The sequence below is a fragment of the Phascolarctos cinereus genome, unplaced genomic scaffold (genome assembly GCF_003287225.1).
Source record: "Phascolarctos cinereus isolate Bilbo 61053 unplaced genomic scaffold, phaCin_HiC Scaffold_5;HRSCAF=322, whole genome shotgun sequence".
NCBI classification, from domain to species: domain Eukaryota; kingdom Metazoa; phylum Chordata; class Mammalia; order Diprotodontia; family Phascolarctidae; genus Phascolarctos; species Phascolarctos cinereus.
This window is the reverse complement of record NW_027555958.1, coordinates 278,738,165-278,762,491: the sequence shown is the minus strand read 5'-3', so window position 1 is coordinate 278,762,491 and position 24,327 is coordinate 278,738,165. Positions and strand designations below refer to the sequence as shown.

General features: G+C 35.8%; 1 protein-coding gene across 1 annotated transcript in view; it reads left to right on the top strand.

The window, feature by feature from the left end:
* Window positions 1-24,327, top strand: part of LOC110219340 (ATP-binding cassette sub-family A member 10-like) — a 107,301-nt gene that overhangs the window by 39,257 nt on the left and 43,717 nt on the right. The window contains exons 11-21 of the mRNA XM_021002591.2: window positions 784-842; window positions 5,472-5,582; window positions 6,105-6,280; window positions 6,484-6,603; window positions 6,963-7,101; window positions 7,639-7,729; window positions 11,668-11,807; window positions 13,523-13,639; window positions 19,226-19,415; window positions 21,920-22,086; window positions 24,116-24,249. Of these exons, the coding sequence (XP_020858250.1) occupies window positions 784-842; window positions 5,472-5,582; window positions 6,105-6,280; window positions 6,484-6,603; window positions 6,963-7,101; window positions 7,639-7,729; window positions 11,668-11,807; window positions 13,523-13,639; window positions 19,226-19,415; window positions 21,920-22,086; window positions 24,116-24,249 (1,444 nt within the window). The remainder of the gene's footprint in view (window positions 1-783; window positions 843-5,471; window positions 5,583-6,104; window positions 6,281-6,483; window positions 6,604-6,962; window positions 7,102-7,638; window positions 7,730-11,667; window positions 11,808-13,522; window positions 13,640-19,225; window positions 19,416-21,919; window positions 22,087-24,115; window positions 24,250-24,327) is intronic.

The following is a 24,327-nucleotide window of genomic DNA, read 5'->3' as shown; positions in this document are numbered from 1 at the left end:
CATGTAAAAGCAGTTTTTAAACATTTGTTTTCAAAATTTTTGAGTTCCAAATTATCTTCCTTTCTCCTCCTCTTCCACTGTGAAGGCAAGGAATTTGATAAAGGCTATACATGTGCAGTCATGCAAAGTGTATTTCCATATTAGCCATGTTGTGAAACAAAGCACAGTCTCTCCACCCAAAAAAATCAAGAAAAATAAAGTAAAGAAAAAGTTTGCCTTAATTTGTATTTAGAGTACATCAGTTCTTTCTCTGGAAATGGATAGCATTTTTCATCATAAGTCCTTCAGGATTGTTTTGGATCATTGTATTCCTGAGAATAGCTAAGTCAGTTGCTGTTGATCATTGTGCAACATTGCCGTCACTGTGTACAATGTTCTCCTGTTCTGCCCATTTTACTCTGCATCAGTTCAAATAAGTCTTCCCAGGTTTTTCTGAGAGCATCCTGCTCATCATTTCTTATAGCACAATTGTATTCCATCACAATCATATGCAACTTGTTCAGCTATTCCCCAATTGATGGATATCCCATCAATATCCAATTCTTTAATGCAGATTAAAATTAAAAGTGTGTCATGTGTATATTTGCTGTTTTTTTGGGGAGGGCACTAACTTTGGAGTTTGGAAACCTTGTTGCAGAATTCTCAAAATACCACATGTGAGAAGTGCAGCTTTTGTTTACTCTGCCTATCTCTTAGGTTACCTCCGAATTATGTTATTTATACGTCACTTTTTTAATTAGTATATGCTATGTGATCATGAAACATTATTAACTTTTCTTTCAGAATCAGAAACATTCGAAAAGAATATAAAGGAAAACCTGAAAAAGTAGAAGCTTTGAAAGGTAAAGAGGAAAATTTCATTATATATAATGTATCAACAGTTGATTGCTTACATAGATTTAAATTTTTTCTCTTCATAAAGAATAATGCAGGTACCACAAGCATTGTTCCTCATTCCAACTTATCATATATATTTTTACCTTCTTAATGAATTATAACCAACTTGTCATGTTTACAAGAAGAACATTTTATGGCCATCTCTGAAACATAAGTAGGGCATGAAATTCTGAACCCTTTTTAGGTTTCCTGTAGAACTATTCTGTAACCTCAAAACTGCCCTTTTTACCCAATTGGTTTTTTTTTCTTTTTGGATGGGATAGTTTGTCTAAAGTACTTTTAGCCACACACTAATTTCTTATCGACAACTAGGTGGTATAGTTTATAGAGTACCAGTCTTGTAGTCAGAAAAGCTTAAACAACTCTTCTGGAGTTTATATTTTCTGTCAAGAGCATAACTTTGATGCATACTACCTCAGACACTTACTAGCTTTGTGAACAAGGGCTAGATAATTAGCCTCTGCCTGCCTCAGTTTCTTCATCTGTAAAATGGGGGTAATAATACCATCTACCTTTTAGGGTTGTTGTGAGGTTCAAATGAGGTAATATATGTAAAGCACTTTGTAGACCTTAAAGTGCTATATAAATGCTAATATATACTATATATACATATATACAATATATAATTACATATAATTTTATTAATAGAGATTATATATAATGTAGGTATGAGATATATAATTTTGTTATAACAACTAACATTTGTAGAGTGCTTTATAAATATAACATAAAAATAAACATCATCATATATGCCAGACGTTATGCTAAGTGCTTTATACGTATTATCTCATTTGATTCTCACAATAACTGGGAAGTAGGCACTGTTATTATAGCCATTTTATAGATGAGAACATTGAGGAAAGCAGAGATAAAGTGAATTGCTCAGGTGATTGAGGTTGGATTTGAACTCAGGTCAAACTCCAGGTCCAGAGCTGTATCTACTACACCATATGCCAATGAGAATAAAATGAAAGTGAAATCCCCTTTCATTTCAATTCAGTAAACATTAATGGAATCACCTACTACGTGCAGGACATTGAGTTAGGAATACAAAAATAAAAACAAAAATATTTCTTGTCCCTAAAGAGCTTCTACACAAAATAATGAGGCAAGAGTTTTTTTGGATGTCAGGCAATGTCACTTAAGTGACATTAAATTAACAACTAGTGGAGGTGGATGGGAACAGAAAAAGCCATATGTGTATTTTAGCTCAACCTTGAAGGGACTTAGGGATTCCAAAAAGCAGAGCTGAAGAGGCTGGGCATTCCCATTCTTGCTGAAAGCTTTACAAAGGCATGGAGGCAGGAAATGGAATGTGGCTGGTAGGAAATTAAAAGTAGGTGAGTGTCTGAAATATATTATGTGAAAGGAACAGTAATAATAAAGATAGTTTGGAGGTCAATTGTGAAAGACTTTAAAGTTCCAAACAAAAGAATTTGTATTTCATCCTAAAGGCAACACAGAATTCAATTCGATAAGCATTTACTAAACACCTACTGTGTGCCCAGGTACTGTGCTAAGTACTGGGATACCAAAAGAGGCAAAAGACATTCCCTGCCTTCAAGTAGCTTAATCTAATGGGAGAGACAACATGCAGACCAGTATATACAAAGCAAGCTAGATACAAGATAAATAGATAACAGGGGAAGGCACTGGGATTAAGAGGAGCTGGGGAAATCTTCCTGAAGGAGGTGGGATTTTAGTTGGGACTCAAAGGAAGCCAAGGAGGTCAGTAATTGGAAAGGAGGAGGGAGATCATTCCAGGTATGAAGAATGACTAGAGAGAACGCCTAGACCCAAGCAATGTAATGTCTTGTTTTTGGAACACCTAAGAGGTCGGTGTCACTGGATCGAAGAGTACGTATTGGGAGAGAAAGGGATGAGCTTCTTGAGCAGGAGAGTGACATGATCAGGCCTCTGTTTTAGGAATGTTAGTTTGGCAGCTGTGTCTGTAGGATAAATTGGAGTAGGGGCATGGGAGAGTGGTGTCAGCCCAACAGAACCAGCCTCTAACCTGCAGGTGGCCAGAGCTGAACAGAGCAGGTTAGAGACAAGAGGGTCAGGAAATGAACAGAGGTTTAACTTTAAAGTGAGGGCAATGGCTTGCAAGCAAAAACATATGTGCTGGGGCCCTGACCCTAGTGGGGGGACACCCAAGGCAGCATGGGTGAGTGTGGGTGTTACCCCTTATTGAGTGATGTGTAGCCCTGACAATGAGGGGTAACGGCGACAGTGTGACAAGTTTGATGACGGCAACATGGATTATAGCAGGTGCTTGTCTGAGCTCAGGGAAAACTGGTACTGGTCAAAGCAATACATTAATTATATGATTTTGCCAGAGGGTGAGTGCAAAGGACTGTTGTTATGTCAAGCTTGTGGGGGCACAGCTTGCTTGCTGGGCCTGAGCTCTGGAAAACAGGGTGTCTGATTGAACATGGATTAAGAGGTTGGTGTAAGGGATAGAAAAGAAATGAGGATGGTAATGATATGAGTTTAAAATTTTTTTTTTTCAGCAAGGCAATCGGAGTTAAGTGACTTGCTTAGGGTCACACAGCTAGTGGGTACCATGGGTCTGAGGCTAGATTTGATCTCAAGTCCTCTCGACTCCAGGGCTGGTGCTCTATCTACTGTGGCACCTAGCTGCCCCAAGTTTAAAATTTAAAGTGTAAAATGCTGGAATCTTTCAAGTCCATCTTGTCCAAATACATTTATGTCATTGCTAGACCAAGGCGTTAGGGCTTCTTTGTCATTAAATAGCTCTGACTACAGGCTCAGGTGGGTATTAGGGTCAGTGTTGTGGGAGCCTGACCTCTAAAGACAGGGGTCAGGATCTTTTTTTTTTTGTCTTGGCGTCTTTGCCTCTAAATTCTAGTTATTTATGCCTTTACACCAGAGGCCTTGGGAATATCATTTAAAACTTATATTTGGCTTATGTCAAAGGCATAGTAAAAAGAGTATGAATATGTTCAATGTACAATGTAGGTTGCATATGGGGCAGCTGAAGCTTAAATGTTTTGGCTCACTAAATAATGAGAAGACAGGACTCATTGGAAAAGACCTTGATGTTGGGAAAGATTGAAGGCAAAAAGAAAAAGAGACAGTAGAGGGATAAGAGGGTAAATAATGTCATGGAAACAACAAACATGAACTTGGACAGACTTCAAGAGATAGTGGAGGATAGAAGGGCCTGACATGCTGTGGTGCATGGGGTCACAAAGAGTCAAGCATGACTGACTGACTGAATAATAAATTGATTTCTTCCTCACAGAAGATATACTAAAAACATAAAAGATTACTAAGTGTACATTGACAGAGAGACATTATTTTTAAAACTATTATTATAGTTATTATTATTATAAAATCATAGTTATAGTTATTATTACAAAATTACAGTTATAGTTATTATTATTATAAAAACTATTATTATAGTTAGCATTTAAATAGTGCTTTAAAGTTCAGAAATCCTTTACAGATATTATCTCATTATATACTCACAACAACCCTTGAAGGTAGATATTGTTATTACCCCCATTTTAATGATTAGGAAACTGAAGCAGATGGAGGTGTAGTGGTTTACCCAGGGTCACACAGGTAGTAAGTGTGTGCAGGTTTGAACACGTCTTCCTGTGTCTAGGTTTAGTGCTCATATATTAAAACATGAAACATTTTGAGGGATTGCTAAACAACCATTTCATCATCACCTTATTTCTGCCCTGTCCAAGCAATACCTTCAAAGTTTACATCTTCCGGCAAGCAAGAGCATTGCTTTAATACTTACTCTTATCAGTGGTCATCTTCCCCTCCAAGAAGAAAGTAGTTGTAGAAAACCTCCCCCACTGCCGATCAGTTCTGACTGTGGGACCTAGGATCTCTCAAACACATAAGGTGTGTAGAAACATCCATCTCAGGATGACTATTTGGTCACCTGTGTTCAGGTAAAAGAAACAAAATAGATGAGGCATTTATGGTTGAAAGGTTCAGGCTGGCCTAGTCAAAACTAATTTTCTTATGGGCATATTTGAGTAATTGCTGTAGCTTTCAGGAAAAGAGAGACCATCTCCCTCACCTCACAGGAAATCTGAGAATTCTAATCCTTCTATACAGTAGAGAGAAAGAAGAGATCACGAAAAGAAGTTGTTTTCCTATGAAAGTCTACTGAGTGAACAACTCCTCATGACTCAGTGGTCAGTCCTTTTTGATATAGCTGGCACTTCAGGGGGCCAAGGGATTGTTATGCTATCTCAGAGTACTTTGATGCTGAACACATGTATCCCCAGAAGTAGCCCAAAGAAACTCAGTTTAGGTACGTGCAAACTCCTTGGGATGAGTCTAACTTTGTTCTGTTGTTATAAAATAAAACTAAACAAAACAAAAAAAATGAGACATCAGAGAAATGCAGAATCAGTTTAGTTTGTCCTATTCCAAATTCCTTTATCTCCCTTTTCCTCCACTGTCCCCTACCGCCCTCCCCACACCCCCATGCCCAAGCCATACCTAGTGTCCTGGAAGACACAGAATTCTGTCTGGTTCTAACATCTCAGATAGAAGGTAGATTCTTCCTGTTTTAATTTCAGGTTTACTACTGGATATCTATGAAGGCCAGATCACTGCAATACTTGGTCACAGTGGAGCTGGGAAATCCACCCTGTTAAACATTCTTAGTGGATTGTCTATTCCAACAGAAGGTGAGAGAATCATTTCCCAAAGGAAGACTGACTGATAAATCAAGAGATCATGTAGGAGCTAGTAAATAGCATTCTTCCAAAGTAGATGCTTGCCAGAAAGTATTAGAAATTTCTCTAAGCTGTACTTTTACTGAGTAATGCATTCTTCAATTGGAAAAAAAAGTGTGTAATTTAATAATTCCATGGGGATGGCTCTCTTCAGTCAGTGGGTATTTCTGTGAAAATTAACATTTGTGTAAATACCATTTTTTGTCAGTGATGTAATTATTAGTATTTGTAAAATAACCCATTTTTAAAAAATCTGTTAATAACTTAATATAGTTTGGAAATTGATACATCATTTTTACTTGATTACAATCTAAACAAAAATGAAAACAAAAGTGAAGCAAAGTATATTATCACCAGCTACTAACTTGTTTTTAACTCTTGGTTTTAGGCTCAGTTACAATCTATAATAATAGACTAAACTTTATCCGGTACACTGTCACCTAGATATTAACTTGTTTTAACTTTTGTTTTCAGGTTCAGCTACCATCTATAATAATAAACTGTCTGAAATGGCTGACTTGGAAAAAATAAGGAAGATCATTGGTGTTTGTCCACAATGCAATGTTCAACTTGACTTCCTTACTGCAAGAGAAAATCTCAGACTATTTGCTAAAATAAAAGGGATTCACCCACAGAACGTGGAGCAAGAGGTATATGAAGATGAGGAAACTTGGCTAGATGGATCCTTATTCTGGACTTATTTGTGTTCTATCATTTAAAAGCCATTAAATGTACAAAATTTAGAAAGAGAAGTCCTAGGAAAGTTCTTTTATATATAAAGAACAGTAAATTAAAAAGTAGTTCACCCAAAACATTTTGGGTTTTTTTTTAATTTAATATCCTTTCTTGGTAGGTACAGCAAATTTTAACACAACTGGAAATGAAAAATATTCAAGATACCCTTGCAGCAAATTTAAGTGGTGGACAAAAGAGAAAGCTGTCTTTTGGAATCGCCATTTTAGGAGATCCTCAGGTAAGTGGTACCAGACTTTCAAATGACTGAGACTGATGTACTTGAAACTATTAGTAATAATTCATCATTTTTTTTGTGATTAGAAATAATCAAAAAGGGAATAAATAGCAAAATTGAATGTATCTCCTCTCCACCCCACTCCCAATCTAATAAGTATCTGAGGACTGATATGAAGCTTAAAATATACATTTTAAGGATTGTTCTCTGAAAGAACTTGCACATGGAATGAAAAGTACACTGTCTTACATATATTGCTATTGGCATTTAACATGTGTTAAAGTTTATTGGCATTTAACAAGTATGAGACTCAATTTAAATGTTTACATGAAGATTCTTTTACATGTGTTCTCCCTTTACAGGTCTTGCTATTGGATGAACCAACTGCTGGACTGGATCCCTTTTCAAGGCACCAAGTATGGAACCTTCTAAAGGAAAGGAAATCAGACCGTGTGATCTTGTTCAGTACCCAGTTCATGGATGAGGCTGATCTCCTTGCTGGCAAGTATTGCTTTCCTTTCACTATTATAATCAGGAATTGGACAGGTCAAAGAATGACAGGCATTGTCTATACTGGTAATCAAAGTGAAATGGAACAAGAAAGTCTTGCTTCCAATCTATTTATGTATTTTCAGTTTTCACATATTACCAATAGTGAAATTTCATTCCCACTAGTAAGGAAATTTGATTCCTACCTCCTAAGTTGGAGAGCAGTCATACTGAGGTATCCAGATATTAATGAAGTATGTTCAGTTGAGAAATAAAGATATTTCAGAAGTATCCAAAGAAGAGAGCATAGCAAAGTTGAATTTTTTTTTCCTCAAAAAATATTCCAAGTAGTCAGAAGGACATGCCCAAATTTGAATGTTTCACCTTAACTGGGTTCCAGGTTCTATTCTACATTTAAAACTTTAAGCTGCAATCAATATGTTGAATGTAGAGGGAGTATTATTTTTTTGGATCTGTGAATTACCTCTGGAGTAACTCATGGAGGGAAAAAACCTCTAATCTAGATCTCATTTGCTTCTTTTTGCTCAGATCGGAAAGTGTTTATATCCAATGGGAAGTTGAAGTGTGCAGGGTCTTCGTTGTTTCTGAAAAGGAAATGGGGGATTGGATATCACTTAAGGTACAATGCTTATGGAAAGTGTGGGTTCAAATCTAATGTAATCATATGTAAGGCAGGTATTTGATGGATTTTTTTTTTTAAAAAGATGTAAACTACAAATGAGAGACTCCTTTTGAAATATGAAACACATAGTTTTTAACAAAATAGATTTTTATTGATATCTTCAATTTATCAAACAGCTAAATTTCCCCTCTGTATTTGGCCTCTCCCTCCAGAAAACCATCTCTTACAACAATTTTTAAAAAGGGGGAAAAAAGTAAAACAAATCAATACATTACCAAAAAGACCCAACCCCTGACATCATATTCAATATTTCATACCACTGGTCCTCCCTATCACTACAAAGGAATGGGAGGGATGTCTTTGCATATCTCTTCTGAGTCCAAGCTTGTTCTTTGTAATTTTGCCACATTCAATTTCAAGTTATTTATTTTTTAAAGAGCATTCTATAATTTAATCTATACAAATATTAAATGTATTTTTAGTATATTCACTCTCAAAATTATATGCATTTGTAGTTATTTTGAATAAGATTTCTCTCGTAGTGATGCTTAGATGTTGTAGTCATATAGAATATAGAAATATATATATATAATATAGAATATTGAAATGATACTAGTTTTATAAGTTTATTTTGTAGCCTGACTTTATTGAAGGTAGTAATTGCCTTAGTTTCTTCCATGATTCTCTAGGATTTTTAAATTAAACTACAATGTTGTAAGCAATCTGTTAAAGTTATATGCTCTTTGTTTATCTGTGCATCCATAATTTCTTTTTCTTGGCTTATTGCTATTGCTAGCATTTCTAGAACTATGTAGAATAATAGCTGAGTAAATGGGCATCCTTGATTTACTCCTTTATTTATTTGCAAAACTTCTGGTAAATACCTATTCACATGAGGCTTACTTTGGGTTAAAGATGGGTACTTTTTGTGATACTGAGTTAATAGTTTGGGTTTTTTAAATTTTTTTAAAAAGTTGATATTGTACATTGCTAAAGACTTTTTATATGTTCACTGAGTTAATAGTTTGGGTTTTTTTGTTTTAATAATTACATTTATTGTTGAAAGTTGAAATACCCTGGTATACCACTGGTACAAATGCAACTTAGACATAATGAATAATTTCTTGGATAAATTGCTGTGATATTTAAAATAATTTCATTTAAAAATATGAGTTGAGTAATGACACTCACCTATAGTTGTCTTCTTCTCTGATTTACACATTAGAATCATGCTTGTCTCATAAAAGAAGTCCAGTCTAGTGATCTTGGAATTTGAGAATAATTTGAATAGCATTGATATTAATCATTCTTTAAAACTGTAATCAAATTGTTCTATAAATGAATCAGAAATATGAATTTTTTAGCTAGTTATATTTCTTTTTCTCAGATTTAGGATCTCTTTTTGGTGTTCTTTTAGGATTCTTTATTATGTTTTTAAAGGTTATCCTTTGTTTTATATTTTCAGTTTTGTTGGTATATAATTCTTCATATTAAGTTCTGATAGTTATTTTTATTTCTTCTGGTTTACCTTACATAGATCTTGCCCACTTACTGCTTCTTTCTGTCATGCTTCACTTTTTTTTTTAAAAGAGTATCAATTCATCAGGGAGATAATTATGATAGAAGCATTTCCTTATGGTAGAAATTTCCATGTGTCCCAAATTGTGTGGTCTAATCCTTTCTTCATGTTCACTTTATTTCCCATGTGCCATGCATCTCTTCTTTGGGTACAGACTCTCCCCCCCTTCTGGTTACTGATTGTCCTTAGAACTTTTATTTCCCTTCTTCTGTGGTAGGGTATTGTTTTTGGTTGCACAGCCCTCTCAGAAGTGGTTTCTCTGTGTACCAGCTCCCTGCCGATTAAACACCTTATAAGGTTTGTATCTCTCATTACAGAATATATCTCTACTTCCATGGAAATGTTCTTCAGTGGGACCTTCTGCACTCAAATGGTTGATATCTTTTCTTTCTTCTTGTTTTAATCTCTCTTTTGTTCGCCTCACCCATTCTCCTCTAGTCCACGTTCTTGCTATGAAACTTTTATGAGTTATTTTCCTTATGTTGTTTACCCATGGACTTGATTAGGACACCTCATATATTCTCCTCTATCTACTACCTTCCCTTTTTCCGACTTTGCAATTTAATGCCACCAAAACACTCATTTGTCTATGGGGTGGTGGTTATAATTTATGATGGTTTAGTCCATGGTGCTTCAGGCTTGTTCCTCCACTGTCCTTTTTTCTTCCTTAAACTCTGCTTTTATCTTTATCCACTTGTGTACTTTAGAAAGAAATCTCTGATTATTCCCTTTAATTTCTTTTGAAACACATAGGAGTCTTTAACTTTCCAGTTTTTTTTCTTTTAATGGTTTCAAGAAATGGAGGTAATTTATTTTATTTCGTGTACTTTTCTTGGTAGTTATATTTAAATAATAAGTTGAACAATCTGATCACATTTCAGTTTTTCCCCCCACGAGAAAGCTTCAATTGCTTTTTTTTTTTAACAAATGGTCATTTTTTTTTTCTTTATAAGCTCATATTTTCAGGGTATGTTATTTGAGGTTGCATCTTGAGCATCTTTGCTTTTTTGTAATATAACATTCTATTCCCTTCTAATTTTCCAGCGGGTGCTGAATAGTACCCTTTCCTTTATATTTGAATATCTTTCTACTGGTCACTTGCAGAATTTGTTGTTTGTCGTTGGAATTGTTAAATTGAATTATTTTATGCCTTAGAGTTTGGAGTATATATATTTTATATTTTTTTCTGGAGGTAATCTGTAGGTTCTTCCAATTGGTGCTTTGCTTTCTAGACAGAAATTCTGGGCAGTTTTCTGATGTTATTTCTTGCATTTCAGATTTTTGCTTTGTAGTGGTTTTCTGGGAGGTCTAAGTTATTTCTACAAATCCTGTGTCTTCTAGATTAATGGTTTTTGTTTGCATAGAAATCATGTGTACTTTTAAAACATGATTGGTTTTTGCTTCTCTTCTTCCAGATTGTCCTTTATTTTAGCATATTTGTATTCCCAGTCTGTTGTTCTCTTTTTCACTTCTTTGGAAAGATTTGCCCTTATGGATTCAGGTTTTTCTGTTTTTTTTTAATTATTTTTTACCATTCAGGCCACAAATTCTGTCATTTGATCCCTTTTAGCTTCTCTAGAGATTCCGATTTCTCATTAAAGAATTTTGAAATATCTTGCTACAGTTACATTATCTTTAAGAAATCCATAGGTTCTGTGTTTCATCAGGTGTTGGCTCAATTTATTTTGTTGCAATAGTTTTTTAAGAGAGATTTGTAACTTTTGAATAGTTTGGTATTCATCTTCTCTCCTAATGTTAGTGTCTTTTCTGTTTATTAGTTAGATTGTGATCTAGTTTTTAAATTGAATTTTCTTCCTTTTGAAATATTTGGTGCCTTTAAACCCATTTCTCACCCCTTCCTCTCCCACCCACCCATTATTCTTCTATTGCTCATTTTCTGACTTCTCCTTCAGGTGTGTTTACCCTTGAGCTTAACTGTAGAGCTGTCTCAATCTCTTCCTACATTGAAGGGATTTACTTTTCATTAGCATTGGTCCTTGTTCTAAATAAATTCTCGGGTGACATGACTGGCTCCAGCTGGATTTCAGTCTCCTTTCCTTAAGACCTATGCAGTCATTCACACTGGCCCTCAATCCTAGTTGTTTAATTCTCTGGCTGGGCTGAATGAGCATCTGCTGCTTTTTTAAGGACCCTGGGAGGGGTGGGTGAGTATTCTAGGCAGAGCTGCTCAGTTCTTATCTTATTACTATTTTCTCTGCCAAGGAGAATGACACGGTGTACATTTAATTCAAATTGTTAACACTAATTATCTCAATAAATTATCTTAATAGTAGTAGCATTGAAGAAAACTTCCAATGACATATATATTTTGCTACTTTTTCCTCCCCAACATCAGTTTGCATAGGAATGATTTATGTGATCCAGAAAGAATAACATCACTTGTCAAACACCACATCCCTGATGCCAAATTAGCAGCAGAAAGTGATGAAAAACTTGTATATACATTACCTTTGGAAAGGACAAATAAATTTCCAGGTAATTTTCTACATGTATATAAGACGAAAAAAAATATTATCAATATTAATCTACTAATTCCTGACATTTTATAGGTTTGGGTTTATAAGGCACATGAAACTGGTTACTTACTAGAATTACTATGCCAGAAATTCAGACAGTCTGGCACTAGATGAGAAGAGGAGCATGGGAAATATTATCCATGGTCTGTATACCAAAGGTTCTCATAGATGTAGTTATACAAATACGTGAAGGATCACAAATATGTGGAGAAGCAATTTTGGCAGTGTGGAGAGCTCCTGATGAGAAGACTCCCTCTACCTTCACAGATCACAACTCATCTATAACTTAGGAGATAAGTCCTAGTGGGTTGTTGGAGGCCAATGGAATTTAAGAGGCCTGCCTAGGATCACACAGCTAGTAAGTGACAGAAGCAGAATTGGAACTCAAGTCTGGCACTATATGCATAATGCCATGCTAAGTCTGAAGGGCCTTGGTAGACTTGGCAAACTGAGAAAACGTATTAAACATATTTTGGCACTTAATTATGCTTTTACTTTGAGAATAGAACTCTTTATTAGAAGAACAAAGCACACATATTAGCTAATCATTAATTAGGAAAATTTTAAATGTGATAGACAATTTAGAGCAAAATTCAAAAGTTATTGACACTGAAGTACAATTATATCCTAAACTTATAACCATTTTTGTTATTAATGTAAAATAAATGTCAATAAAGTCAACTTCAGTCATTGATGAATCTTAATTTTTTTCCTTACATTGCTTTAAATAAGGTCATTTAACTCTCCCTTTCACCTGTAATATCTTAATATCCAATCATTATAAAAAGTTCTCCTGTTAATTGAATTTAATTAATTTTTCATTAATTGAAATTAATGGTCTCCTTCAGGGTTTTTTTTTTTTTAATACCTTTACCTAACTTAGAGAGTTGTCTTAGGGACTATTTCATGCCAATGCTAGGAAAGATTTTAGGTTATTTTCCCTAAATTTCTGTTCAGGGAATCAGAAAGAAAAAGAATGATCAGAGCCTCATATACTCTGCATGCTTTCTTTTTGACTATCCTTATCTGCACTAGAGATTTTTCTCCACCTGATGACTCTTAAATTATTATCTTTCCCTTTTGATGTTAAAAATTCAAGTTGCTTCTAATTTGTTATAATTGCCCTCCAACTATCATTAAACTAAAACTAAATACCTCTGTTCTTCAGATATTTTTTTTTCTTATTTGAGCTTAGTCTTAGTGAATTCTTGGCTTTTATCATGACAGTTTTTAAAATTAATTTTTATACTTTGTTTTTACATAATAGACATTTCCCAGCAGACACTTAATCAATCCCCCCTTTCTTTTAACGTAGAGCTCCTTCCTGAAAACCATTTAGGAAAAGTTCCAAATAGCTGATTGTGATTTAGACTGATAGATAAGTACTTAACCTTTAAAATACGTTTAAATGGAATCTAAAAAGGACTTAAAATGAAAAACAATTTTTTCAAGTGGGGAAATAAGCATTTAGTATCTGAACATCTGACAATAACAGATGATTTGAAGGATAAAAGTACTTAATTTGAAAAGTTTGCCTTGGATGAATGTTTTTGCATGTTCAGATTATCACAAAAGTTATTTCAAATCCTTCTATGGTATATGGTTTTGAAAAGAGTACTATTTATTATCAGACAATAATTGATTTTATTATTTTTAAAATCTGTAATTCTTTAGACCTTTACAGTGACCTGGATAACTGTTCTGACCAAGGGATTGTGAACTATGGTGTTTCTGTGACAACTTTGAATGAAGTATTCCTACAGCTGGAAGGAAAAACAACTGATGAATCAGGTAAAATAAAAAGGATTTCAGTCTCCTTTAGGAGAATCAGTAAGGAAGTTATATATAATCTACTATACATAAATTTCTTGGCAAATTTCTGCCTAGAGCACATACCATTTCCCAAATATTGTTGGGCATGTTGGGAAGTACCATAGTTGTTTTAGAAATGGATCTAAGCAATATTGTAAAACAGGTAATTGTCTTTAGTGCTATTCTGTCTCCTCTTTGAACTTGTTTCTGTTCTGAATATCTTCCTTCTCTCCCTTGACTTTTAGGGCACTCATCCAATGTCCCAGTGCCCCCTCCACTCCATAGCTGTCATGTTATAAAAAATCGAGTATTGATAACAAATATTTCAGTGTTAAGGATGACAAAGACATTTGAATTTTAATGTGGGGTATAAGGTAACAACTTAACAGGAGGAATCACAAATTGTACGTTAGGTATCAGTGACAGAGGAGAGAAATGAGGAGGTGTCTGGAGACAGAAGAATAGTTTCATTATCCTTTTAAAAATCACATAATAGTAAAAAATTAAAAATAGCCAACATTTATCACACTCTAAGATTTGCAAAGTGCTCTCTATACATGATCTCATTTTATCTTCACAATGACCCTGGGAAGTAGGTGCTGTTATTATCCCATTTTACAACTGAGAAAGTTGAGTCAGATAGAAGGTGACTTGTCCCATGTTCTCACTGTTATTAATGTCTGCGATAGGATTTGAATTTTGGCCTTTATGACACTAGATTGAGCCCTCTATCCAATATACCACCTAACTTCCATTGCCACAATTATGTCTTAGCCTAACTCTAGTCATGATATTACTTTCTGAAATCAATCAATCAATAAGCATTTATTAATTAGTAACTATGTGCCAGCTGCCATGTTAGGTGCTGGGATACAAATACAAGCATGAGATGTCCTTTGCCCTCAAAGATCATACATCATACTGGGGGATAGAACCTGTTAATAAATGATTAAGTATAGAATGCATACATCTAACATTGAGAGCAGCTGCATCTAGGCCTACAGTGGCAATGTGCCACTGCCTGTCCTTATAAGAGGACTTAACGCATGTAGTTTGGATTGACTTTAGTCCTAAGCTCCCTATTTTCAGTCTTTATCTCATTAAGTCTTCTATTCTGGCATCGTTGGGCCAGTTTTACTTATAGTAAATTAAATTATTGGTCTAGGACCATGGATAGAGGGCCACCCCAAAAAAGGTACAGTATAAATTAGGTATGAGGCAGGTAACTTATTACTACACACAAAAGGAACGTTAAATACAGGACACTTAGAAGCACACTTTTGATAAGAAACAAAATATTATTCAGTGACTTATAACTACTGTTAAAAATGGCCAGGGGAATGATACTTAAGCCACATTAGAACATGAAGCAGCTTATAGGACTGCTGATTAGGGATCTTACATTTCATCTCAGGTTGATACTGTCCAAACAACTGCCAGTTCATATCTGCTGGTAAAATGGTCAGGCTTACGTCAATCTTCCTCTTGGTGGATGTCCTCTTAGATTCAGAAGATGCTCCTACTGTCAGTGACTATAGCTCTGATGTTACACTCAAAAACCTCCAGATCCTTCTGACTCACAAAGTCACCTGCAAGATTTGAGATAAACATCTTAAGGTGGATGCTTAGTCACCTACTCAGGAAAGGAAACGCAAAACAAATAAATGCGGCTGGGGGTCCAGGTGCAAGCTAATTCAGTGGAATCTCATTGTCTTAGTTGTTCGGTCACAGCATCCATGATATTGGGATGGAAAAAGGCCAGTCCTTCCCCACCCGTCACTAAAAGTCCTCAAATTAAGGGGCAGCTAAGTGGCACAGTGGATGGAGCACCGGCCCTGGATTCAGGAGGACCTGAGTTTAAATCCGGCCTCAGACACGTAACACATATGGTTTCCATATCACACTGCTAACTCATCTTGAATATCTAATCCACTAAAACATTAAGATATATTTTTTTCAGAACAACTTTTGTCTAACCGTCCCTTCCCCACGTTATACTAGTGAAGTTAATTTGTTTGCCCAAGTTAAATATTTTACATTTATCTCTACTGAATTTCATTTTATTTGATTCATTCCAATCATCTAGCCTGTCCATATCCTTTTGGATCCTGCTTTTGTTATCTAGTGTGTCCTTCTCCATTTTATGCCATTAGCAAATCTGATGAGCATGACATCTATGCTTTTTATTCAAGTTATTGATAAAAATATTACACAGGACTATGCAAAGATCACTGGCATATTTATTCTGCTGGAGATGTCCTGCCATGTTAATACTGATCCATTAATAAATAAATACACTTTGAGTCCAGCCATTCCACCAGTTCCAAATTCATATGATTATATTATCACCTAATCAATATCTCCCCATCTTCTTTACAAGAATAATGTGAGATACATTATCTAAAGCTTTGCTAAAATCTAAGTAATCTATGTCCAAAGCATTCTCCTCATCTACTAGTTTAGTAGTCCTGTCAGCAAAGCAGATGAGGGTAGTCTGGCATGACTTGCTCTTGATGCAGCAAAGCCGAACCTTTGTAATCACTGTTTCTCTTTCAGAATTTTCCTCAGCCTTCTTCTTAATGATCCATTCTAGAATTTTCTCCAGAATCAAGGTTAAACTCACAGTTCTACAGTTTGTGGACCCTGTTCCTTTCATTAATTGGAAGATGGGAACATTTATCTTTCTCCAATCAATTGTGCTTCTCCCATTTTTCATTATCTTTCAAACATCACTGAAAGTGCCTCAGTAGTCACATCTACCAATTCCTTCAGGACCTAATGATGTCATTCATCTTGACCAAGTAACTTGAATTCCTCTCGGGCAGCTCAGTGCTCTCTTACTTCTCTTGGGTAACAACTCTTTGTTTGTCGTGTTCTGTCATTTTGTCATTTCCAGTGTCAAGGTCATTCTCCCTTGCAGAGGAAACAGAAACTAAGTAAGAACCGAGAGGCTCTGCATTCTCTCTCAAATAAATGAAAAGACAGTTATCACCATCTTGTCTACCTTAAGTAAATTTGTACTTCTATGGTCTTTTTTTCTCTCGTGATAACAATACAAGGAAGCAAACGAATGAGCAACAAATTTTCACAGCCTAACCCCATTCTAAACTACAAAAGAGATATATACCATATACCATATGCCAAATCATCACAAACTCAAGAGCTGTAGGAAGAGCAGCGCTACCTAGATCAGTGGTCTTGCTTCCAGCCTGGCCCTCAAAGGCATCAGCAAGGCAAAGCCCCTTGTGAAGAAAGGATCCACCATCACTAGTACTGTCATTGATAGACCAATTGCCACTGACAGGTGATCTTAAGATCCATGGGAAAAGCAGTACTTTTCTCCACTCACCCTGATGACTGAACCTTGTTTTCGTCCTGTCTCCTCTAGCCATCATCCAGGGAAGCAATTCTTGAAAACATTTAACCTGTCAATTGCTTCTAAAAGTGCTGCTGTGCTTCTAAAAGTGCTGCAGCTTCTATCTCCTTAGTAGCCACAACTACTGAAGTTCTGGAAAAGATAACAGGATCTCATACCAGAATACGTGGCACTTGGTACCAATGTTTGGTGCATTTTGGTTCAATGTCAGATACAGGTGTGGATTTATCCATGGAAAGATATATTACCATCTGTTTTGCTGCTATGCTCTAATGACCATGGGGTCTTTCCTTCTGACTTGCAGCAGTTATATACATTGTTTCTCTTTATTATTATGTGAGTTCCTTCAGATTGGAGAAATGCTTTTCTACTAAGTATCCCTAGCACTTACTACAGTGTTTTGCGCATAGTAAGCACTTAAAATGCTTTTTTCATTCATAACTTCATCCATTCATCATTCTTCACACTATTTTTATAGGACCTTTTGTCCATTCTGTTACCTGGCTTTGCTTTTATCTTCTGTATATTTCTTGTTGTTGTTGTTGTTGTTAGGCAGTGGGGTTAAGTGACTTGCCCAGGGTCACACGGCTAGTAAGTGTTATGTGTCTGAAGCCGGATTTGAACTCGGGTCCTCCTGAATCCAGAGCTGGTGCTCTATCCGCTGTGCTACCTAACTGCCCCTGTGTATTTCTTTTTAAAATTTAAATTGATTGGTGAGTTTCTTGTGCATCTGCTGAAGTCTTTTTAGACATATCCCATTTTCTTCCTCATTGGAATTGTGCCTCTTGTGTCTTCAGAATTTTGCTCTGGAGCATCTTCCTCCTGGGTTGTTTTTCCTGAAGCATTTGAATCCCTGGGATCCCACCTGACTTTTTAAAGTCCCAACTAAAATTCCACCTTCTACAGGACACCTTTGCTGATCTCCTCTAATTCTAGTGCCTTTCTTCTGTTGATTATCTTCAATTTATCTTCCATTGAACTCATTTGCATATAGTTGTTTGGATGTTTTTTCCCCATTAGACTTCTCGAGAGCAGGGATTGTCTGTCTTTTGCCCTTTTTTTTTCATCTCTAGCACTTTGCATAGTGTCTGGTAAATAGTAGGTGCTTAATAAATGTTTATTGACTGACTAGTTGGCCTATATTTCTTTCCTTACAAATCTGCTTTCTCAAAATCTATAATTCACCATCACACTATGCCCGAATTTCCTCTCCAACAATTAGCATGGTTGTGTGAGTAAAAGGAAGGGGATGATTCTGAGAAATAATGTGATGAAAGAATAGACAAGACAGCAACTTAAAAATGCTGATCCTATGAATCTGAGAGAATAAATAATTTCCCCAAATACTTGCTTAATAGATATACAGGCTTTAAGGTCTGTAAGGGAGCTTAGATATAATGTAGGCCAGTCTACTCCATTTTACACATGATTAAACTGAGGCTCAGAGAAATTAAATGTTTTGTTTCTGGTTGTTTAGTGTGTAAGAGGCAGAGCCAGGATTCAAACCACTGTCTTCTAACTTCAGCATTTTTTTTTTTTGGCAAAGCAATTGGGGTTAAGTGGCTTGCCCAGGGTCACATGGCTAGTAAGTGTCAATTGTGTGGGGCTGGATTTGAACTCAGGTACTCCTGACTCCAGGATCAGTGCTCTCTGTGCCACCTAATGGCCCCCTCCAGCATTTTTTCAACTGAGCTACAGGTTCTACTTGAGAAGTAATTTGCTAATTTATCAGAATTGAGCTCTCTAAATGAAATTTATGTGCACATAAAATATCTGAAATAAAGTCTTCAGAGTCATTAATTTTTTTTTCTTTCAATTACTATGAATCCTCTAAACACTTTTAATATTTCTAAAGAGGTACCTGAAGTATACTTAAAATAGGGATAGGAGCTAGAATTGTGATTTCATCATCCTAGGGAACTCTAGATTGAGAATTTTTTCTCTACCAATACAGATCAGCACCTTTTCTGCAACTTGTATAGTCTTAGAGAGTTGCCTGGAGCACCAAGAAGCTAAGTGATCATGCAGTCAGTATGGGTTATAGGCAAAACTTGAACCCAGGTCTTCTAACTCTAAGGCTAGTTCTTTGTCAACTACACCATGTTGTCTCTCTTTTACTTATAAGGTAGCTCTTTATCTTAATTTTACTCATAAGCTCTTTATCAATGGCTTTCTTGATGTGTCCATAGATTCTGGCATTTGGGGACAGGATCAGACCGAACTAACAAGAGATGCTGGGGGTTTCGTTGAATTGGAACAAGCCCTCTCCTCAGTTCCTGAAATGATCAACGGGATGGCTCTGTGGAGGAAGCAGGTCTGTGCAGTAGCAAGGATTCGCCTCTTAAAGTTAATGCATGAGAAAAAAGCTTTCCTGTGCCTGTGAGTATCAAAGAACTTCACATTTGGCAAATACATTTAAGACAGATTCAAGCCTAAAAGGAAGGAAAATCATACAGGAACTTCCATCTATCCATCTATCTATAATCTCTTTCAGTCTCTCTATATTATCTATCACCTTTTAAAAAAAATGAACAATTTGCAAAAAAGAACATTTATATTTTTAATATTTTTAACAGAAATAGGTATTGTATTTTTGCCAAAAACCTTTTTTGTACCTATTGATACAATGAGATTTTTGTTATTTCTAGTTTATTATGGTCTGTCATGTTTATAGTTTTCCCAATACTGAAGCAACCCTGCGCTCCTTATTTGAATCCAACCTGATCATAGTATGTAACCTTTTTGATATACTGCTTTGGACTCTTTACTAATATTATTTGTTTTTTGCTTGAGTATTCATTAGGGATATTGGTCTGTAGTTTCTTTTTTTTGTTTGTTTTCTCTCTCCCTGGTTTAGGTATCAAGACTATATTTGTTCATATATGGAATTTAGTTGGATATTTTCTTTTCCTACTTGTAAAAAGAGTTTATGTTGCTTAAAGACTACATCTTGTTTTTATTTATTATTCCCCAGAACACCCAACACAATACATTATTCATGGTAGGCACTTAAGAAATGTTTATGGAACAAATGAATAATGAATCCTAGAACCTCAGTATCCACCCTATCCCTTTCCTTTGGTACCTGGAGGCAAAATTATCTAATAGCCAGGGGGTCCCAGTAAGTTTTAGAAAGTTTCAGAGGTAGATGTTGTTGTTTGATTGTGTCTGACTCTTCCTGACCCCATAGGGGTTTTCTTGGCAAAGATACTGGAGTGGTTTGCCATTTCCTTCTCTAGTGGATCACTTTTTGTCAGAAGTGGATACTTCCTGCCAAAAAAGTAGAACTGCTCAGCCACTTATGTTTAACATACTTGATGTTGACCCCACTTTCTCCTGTTACATTTTACCCATGACAGAGTTCTCAAATCTCTTTCTTTTGCCGTTAGCTTTAGTCCTGAGTGTCCGTGTTACTCCCATTTTAGAGGCCCCATGATTAGCACCACCATTACATTTAGCTACTTAACAATAGATTATTAACTTTAGCAAAGGAATATTTGCTTAAAAAATATAGCAGGAAAAAAATGAAAACTTTTTTTTTTTTTGCTAGCATCTCAGGGGCATAACCACAAGGATACCCAGTCTGGACAATGGGTGATTGGGCTCACAGTTCAGTTCAGTTCCAATATAACATTAGTCCTACCAAGTTTAACTCCAAAGCTGGATATTTAGGAGTCAATACTGGGTAACTGTAACATCTGGCCTGGATTCCTGAATGCCCAGGTCCTCATAGCCTGCACTTTAAACGTATTTTGGAAACTCTGCCCTCAGTACCTGGAATAGAAAAGAATTAATGAAAAGGCCAAAAGCCTAGGACTGTTTTTTGGGATTACATAGCTTAAGGGAAAAGGGAAGAAGGCAATTCTCAGATCCTCTCCCCTTACCACATGTGTGTGAATGAAGGCATTCATCCTCAGATAGGAATACCACCAAAAACCACTTGACTTTCTAAGTCACCTGCTTTAAAGACACTGACCATTATGGCTATACTGACAATGGGAAAAAGGCTGCTGTTATCTATGTGGAAGACCAATGTTGACTGTCCACAAATACTCCAGGCCTCTCGTCTTTTGGAACCAGGTCCCTAGCATCATCATGTGGATGACACAATCTTAGGCAGTTTAAGCATGTGCCAGATCTTCCTTATATGTGTACTACTAGATTATGAACTAAAAAATCTTCAGAGGCTCCTCAGTATAGGTTTTTTTTTTTTTCACATTACCAGCTCTGACTCTGTTCTATTGTTTCCCTTGGGAATGAACTCTGACATGGCCCCATATTTCTGTTTCAGAAAGGAACTGCCCCACCAGACCAGGTGGGGATCTGAAATGTCATTGGAACAAGTCAGAGTTACAAAGTAATGGACTTTTCCCTTTGTGTGTTTTTACCTTCCTTCCTTCTATGTTTGCAACTAGCTGATTTACCATTTTAGACAGCACAATAATGATTATGGAATAGGGATAGGGACAGAGTCTGCGATTTCCCTGGTAGTGGGAACTCTCTGGTGAGGAAACTCCTTCTATTAACTTAGGTTCGGAACTTTTCTGTGTTTTATAGAATGAGAAGTTCTTTAAAGCACTGAGAGGTTAAATGACTTGTTCACTGTCACATAGCCAGTATGTGTCAGAAGTAGAATTTGAATCCATGTTGGTCTGGCTCCAGAATCAGCTCATTATTTACACTGCTATGCTTCCTCTCTTGGGGATTATGGTTATTATTAAATGTGTTGGATGAACTCATGTTCTTATCCGTTTTTATTGTATCAGCATGTCAGTGAATTTTAAAATAATTTGTTGATTGCCTAATTGTTTCTAAATGAAACGTGCTTGAATGTTGTACAAAACAAACACTGCCGTCCATAACATTATTTTTCTTCTATTTAGATTATTGGTGTTTGGAATTGGTTATTTCCCTTTCATTATGGAAAACATACTGTATAAAATATTTCGTCAAACCAGTTCTTGGGGAATTTCTCCTAACATGTATTTCCTTTCTCCTGGACAACATCCACATGCTCCTCTCACTAGCCTATTGGTTGTCAATAACACAGGTAAAAAAAAAAAAGTATTATATACATAATATATACACACATATATATTCATGTATATGCATATATATGTGATTGACATCTATCCTTCTGTTTAATTTATTCTTAAGAAATAATGACTGTGAAAAAATGAAAATATCCATTCTCATTCAGAATGCATAAAATATCACTGATGAGGAAAGGAAAAATTGCCTATTTAACTTTTATGCTGGTGTAGGGAGGGGAGGAGTTAAAGCACAATGGATCTGGGTTATGATTAATTATATTTTCATATTTCACTTGGTTCAAATCTCTACTCAGAAACCCAAGAAATTCTCTTGTCTAGACAGACCCTGCTACTAAAGGCAATCATGTTAGTCATAATATATCAGAGTATTGGTTTATTAGGAAAGATGCATTATTATATTATGTAAAATAATGGTAGCACCCCCCAGATTCTACAGGATTTCCCCAGTGCCACTTGTAAGAGCAATATGAGAGTCTTCTCATGCTTACAACCCTTTGGTGTACACTGAAGCTGCCTCAGGATCTCCAATGCTTCTTTCAACTATAAGCATTGGTTTCTACATCTGTTTCTAAAGTACTGTCTTCTGCTGCCCTCAGCTAAATTCTCCTCCTTATTGCCTCCTCCTTTCCTTGGCATCAGCTGTCCTGTCCGTTAGTGGAATCTACCACTGTCTTTGGGTATCTGGTGCAAATAAAGAGAGTCTAAAATTTTCTCTCCCGGTATGGTAGGGGGCTATATAGTTCTATCCATTGTAACTTTCTCTACAAATCTCATAACTCTAGCAAAAAAGTGCTAAATCAGGTATTACCCTTTTTCATGGATTATCTCATCTATATATGCAGAGACCCATCAATTGAAATTCCTTTCAGTCCCTGCATACAGTGTAAGACTTACTCAGAAGCATGTCCTTTGGGTTCCCCTTCACAAAGTTACCTCTCCCTTTTTCCTTGTAGCTTGATGTTTTCCATTCCACTTGAAATTACTGCAAAGTCTCAGATGCGAACCTAGGGCCATAACATTGGCTTGAAAAATATTTTGATAACTGCATTTCAATATAATTGGTTTCCTTTGTAATGTTAAATGTTTTATTTTATGCATTTAAAAACATTATTTTGAAAAAGACAATAAAGACTTTGCCAAACTGCCAAAGCAGTTCATGGTACCAAAGAAGATCGATAACTTTTGCTGTAAAGTGACCTAAATTCCATTCTAATATGTCTTCTAATTCTTGAGATCAGAGATGGATATCCAACTCCAAAAGGACAATGTCTTATCTCTGCTATGAAGCATTAAGACTTTGATAAGGGATAATAAGACACTGAATGTTTACCAACTCATATTGTCAACTCAGTGGATAGGATTATTCAAATCACATTAGGAAAGGCTGTCTCTAGGCAGCAGTCAAAATGTACATGCCTTTGGCATAATTCTCCCAAACTGGTTGGGGTTAGGGGTAATGGCAAACCTAAAAAAAAAAAGAGATAATAGCAGCCTTCCAGGAAAGTGTGGGTGGCAGGAAGATAAGCTCAACTGAACCAGTTACATAAACAATTTACTATAATCTGGGAGAAATGATGGCCCTTTGTAGAAAAAAGTGGAATTAAAGTCTTCCCTAAGATTTTTAGATAATGGAAAATAAATAATGGTAAAACACAGAGAAATATAGTATACAAAAGTCATTTTGACACCCATATTCAATTGAACCTGCAACTGACCAAATTAATAGGAAAGAAAGATATTTAGAAATTAGATAAATGCTATTCATTTATAGTGGTGGAACATTTCTGGGTCACAAATTCCTTTCTACATACATTATTGAAATTTCATTAATTACTGATCTCTGGAAAAATAAATCTTAAGAATGAAATGTTTATTTGTACAGGGCTCACAATAAACCTTTTTACATTCTAGGAAATTTGATATTTCTATGTATCCACTTAAATTGTGATGAGTGTAAAACAAAACTATCTTTTGGGCTGCTTTTTCATGATTTGATCCTGTCTTCTTCTATTTCCTACATGTTAGGGTCAAACCTTGAAGATTTTGTGCATTCATTGAAGCATCAGAATATTGTTTTGGAAGTAGTTAACTTTAGAAATAAAAATGGTATAGAAGATCCATCATATAATGGAGCCATCATAATCTCCGGTAAACAAAAGGTATGTTCTCTGTTCCTCTGTGTGTGTGTGTGTGTGTGTGTGTGTGTGTGTGTGTGTGTGTATGTGTGAGTATGCATG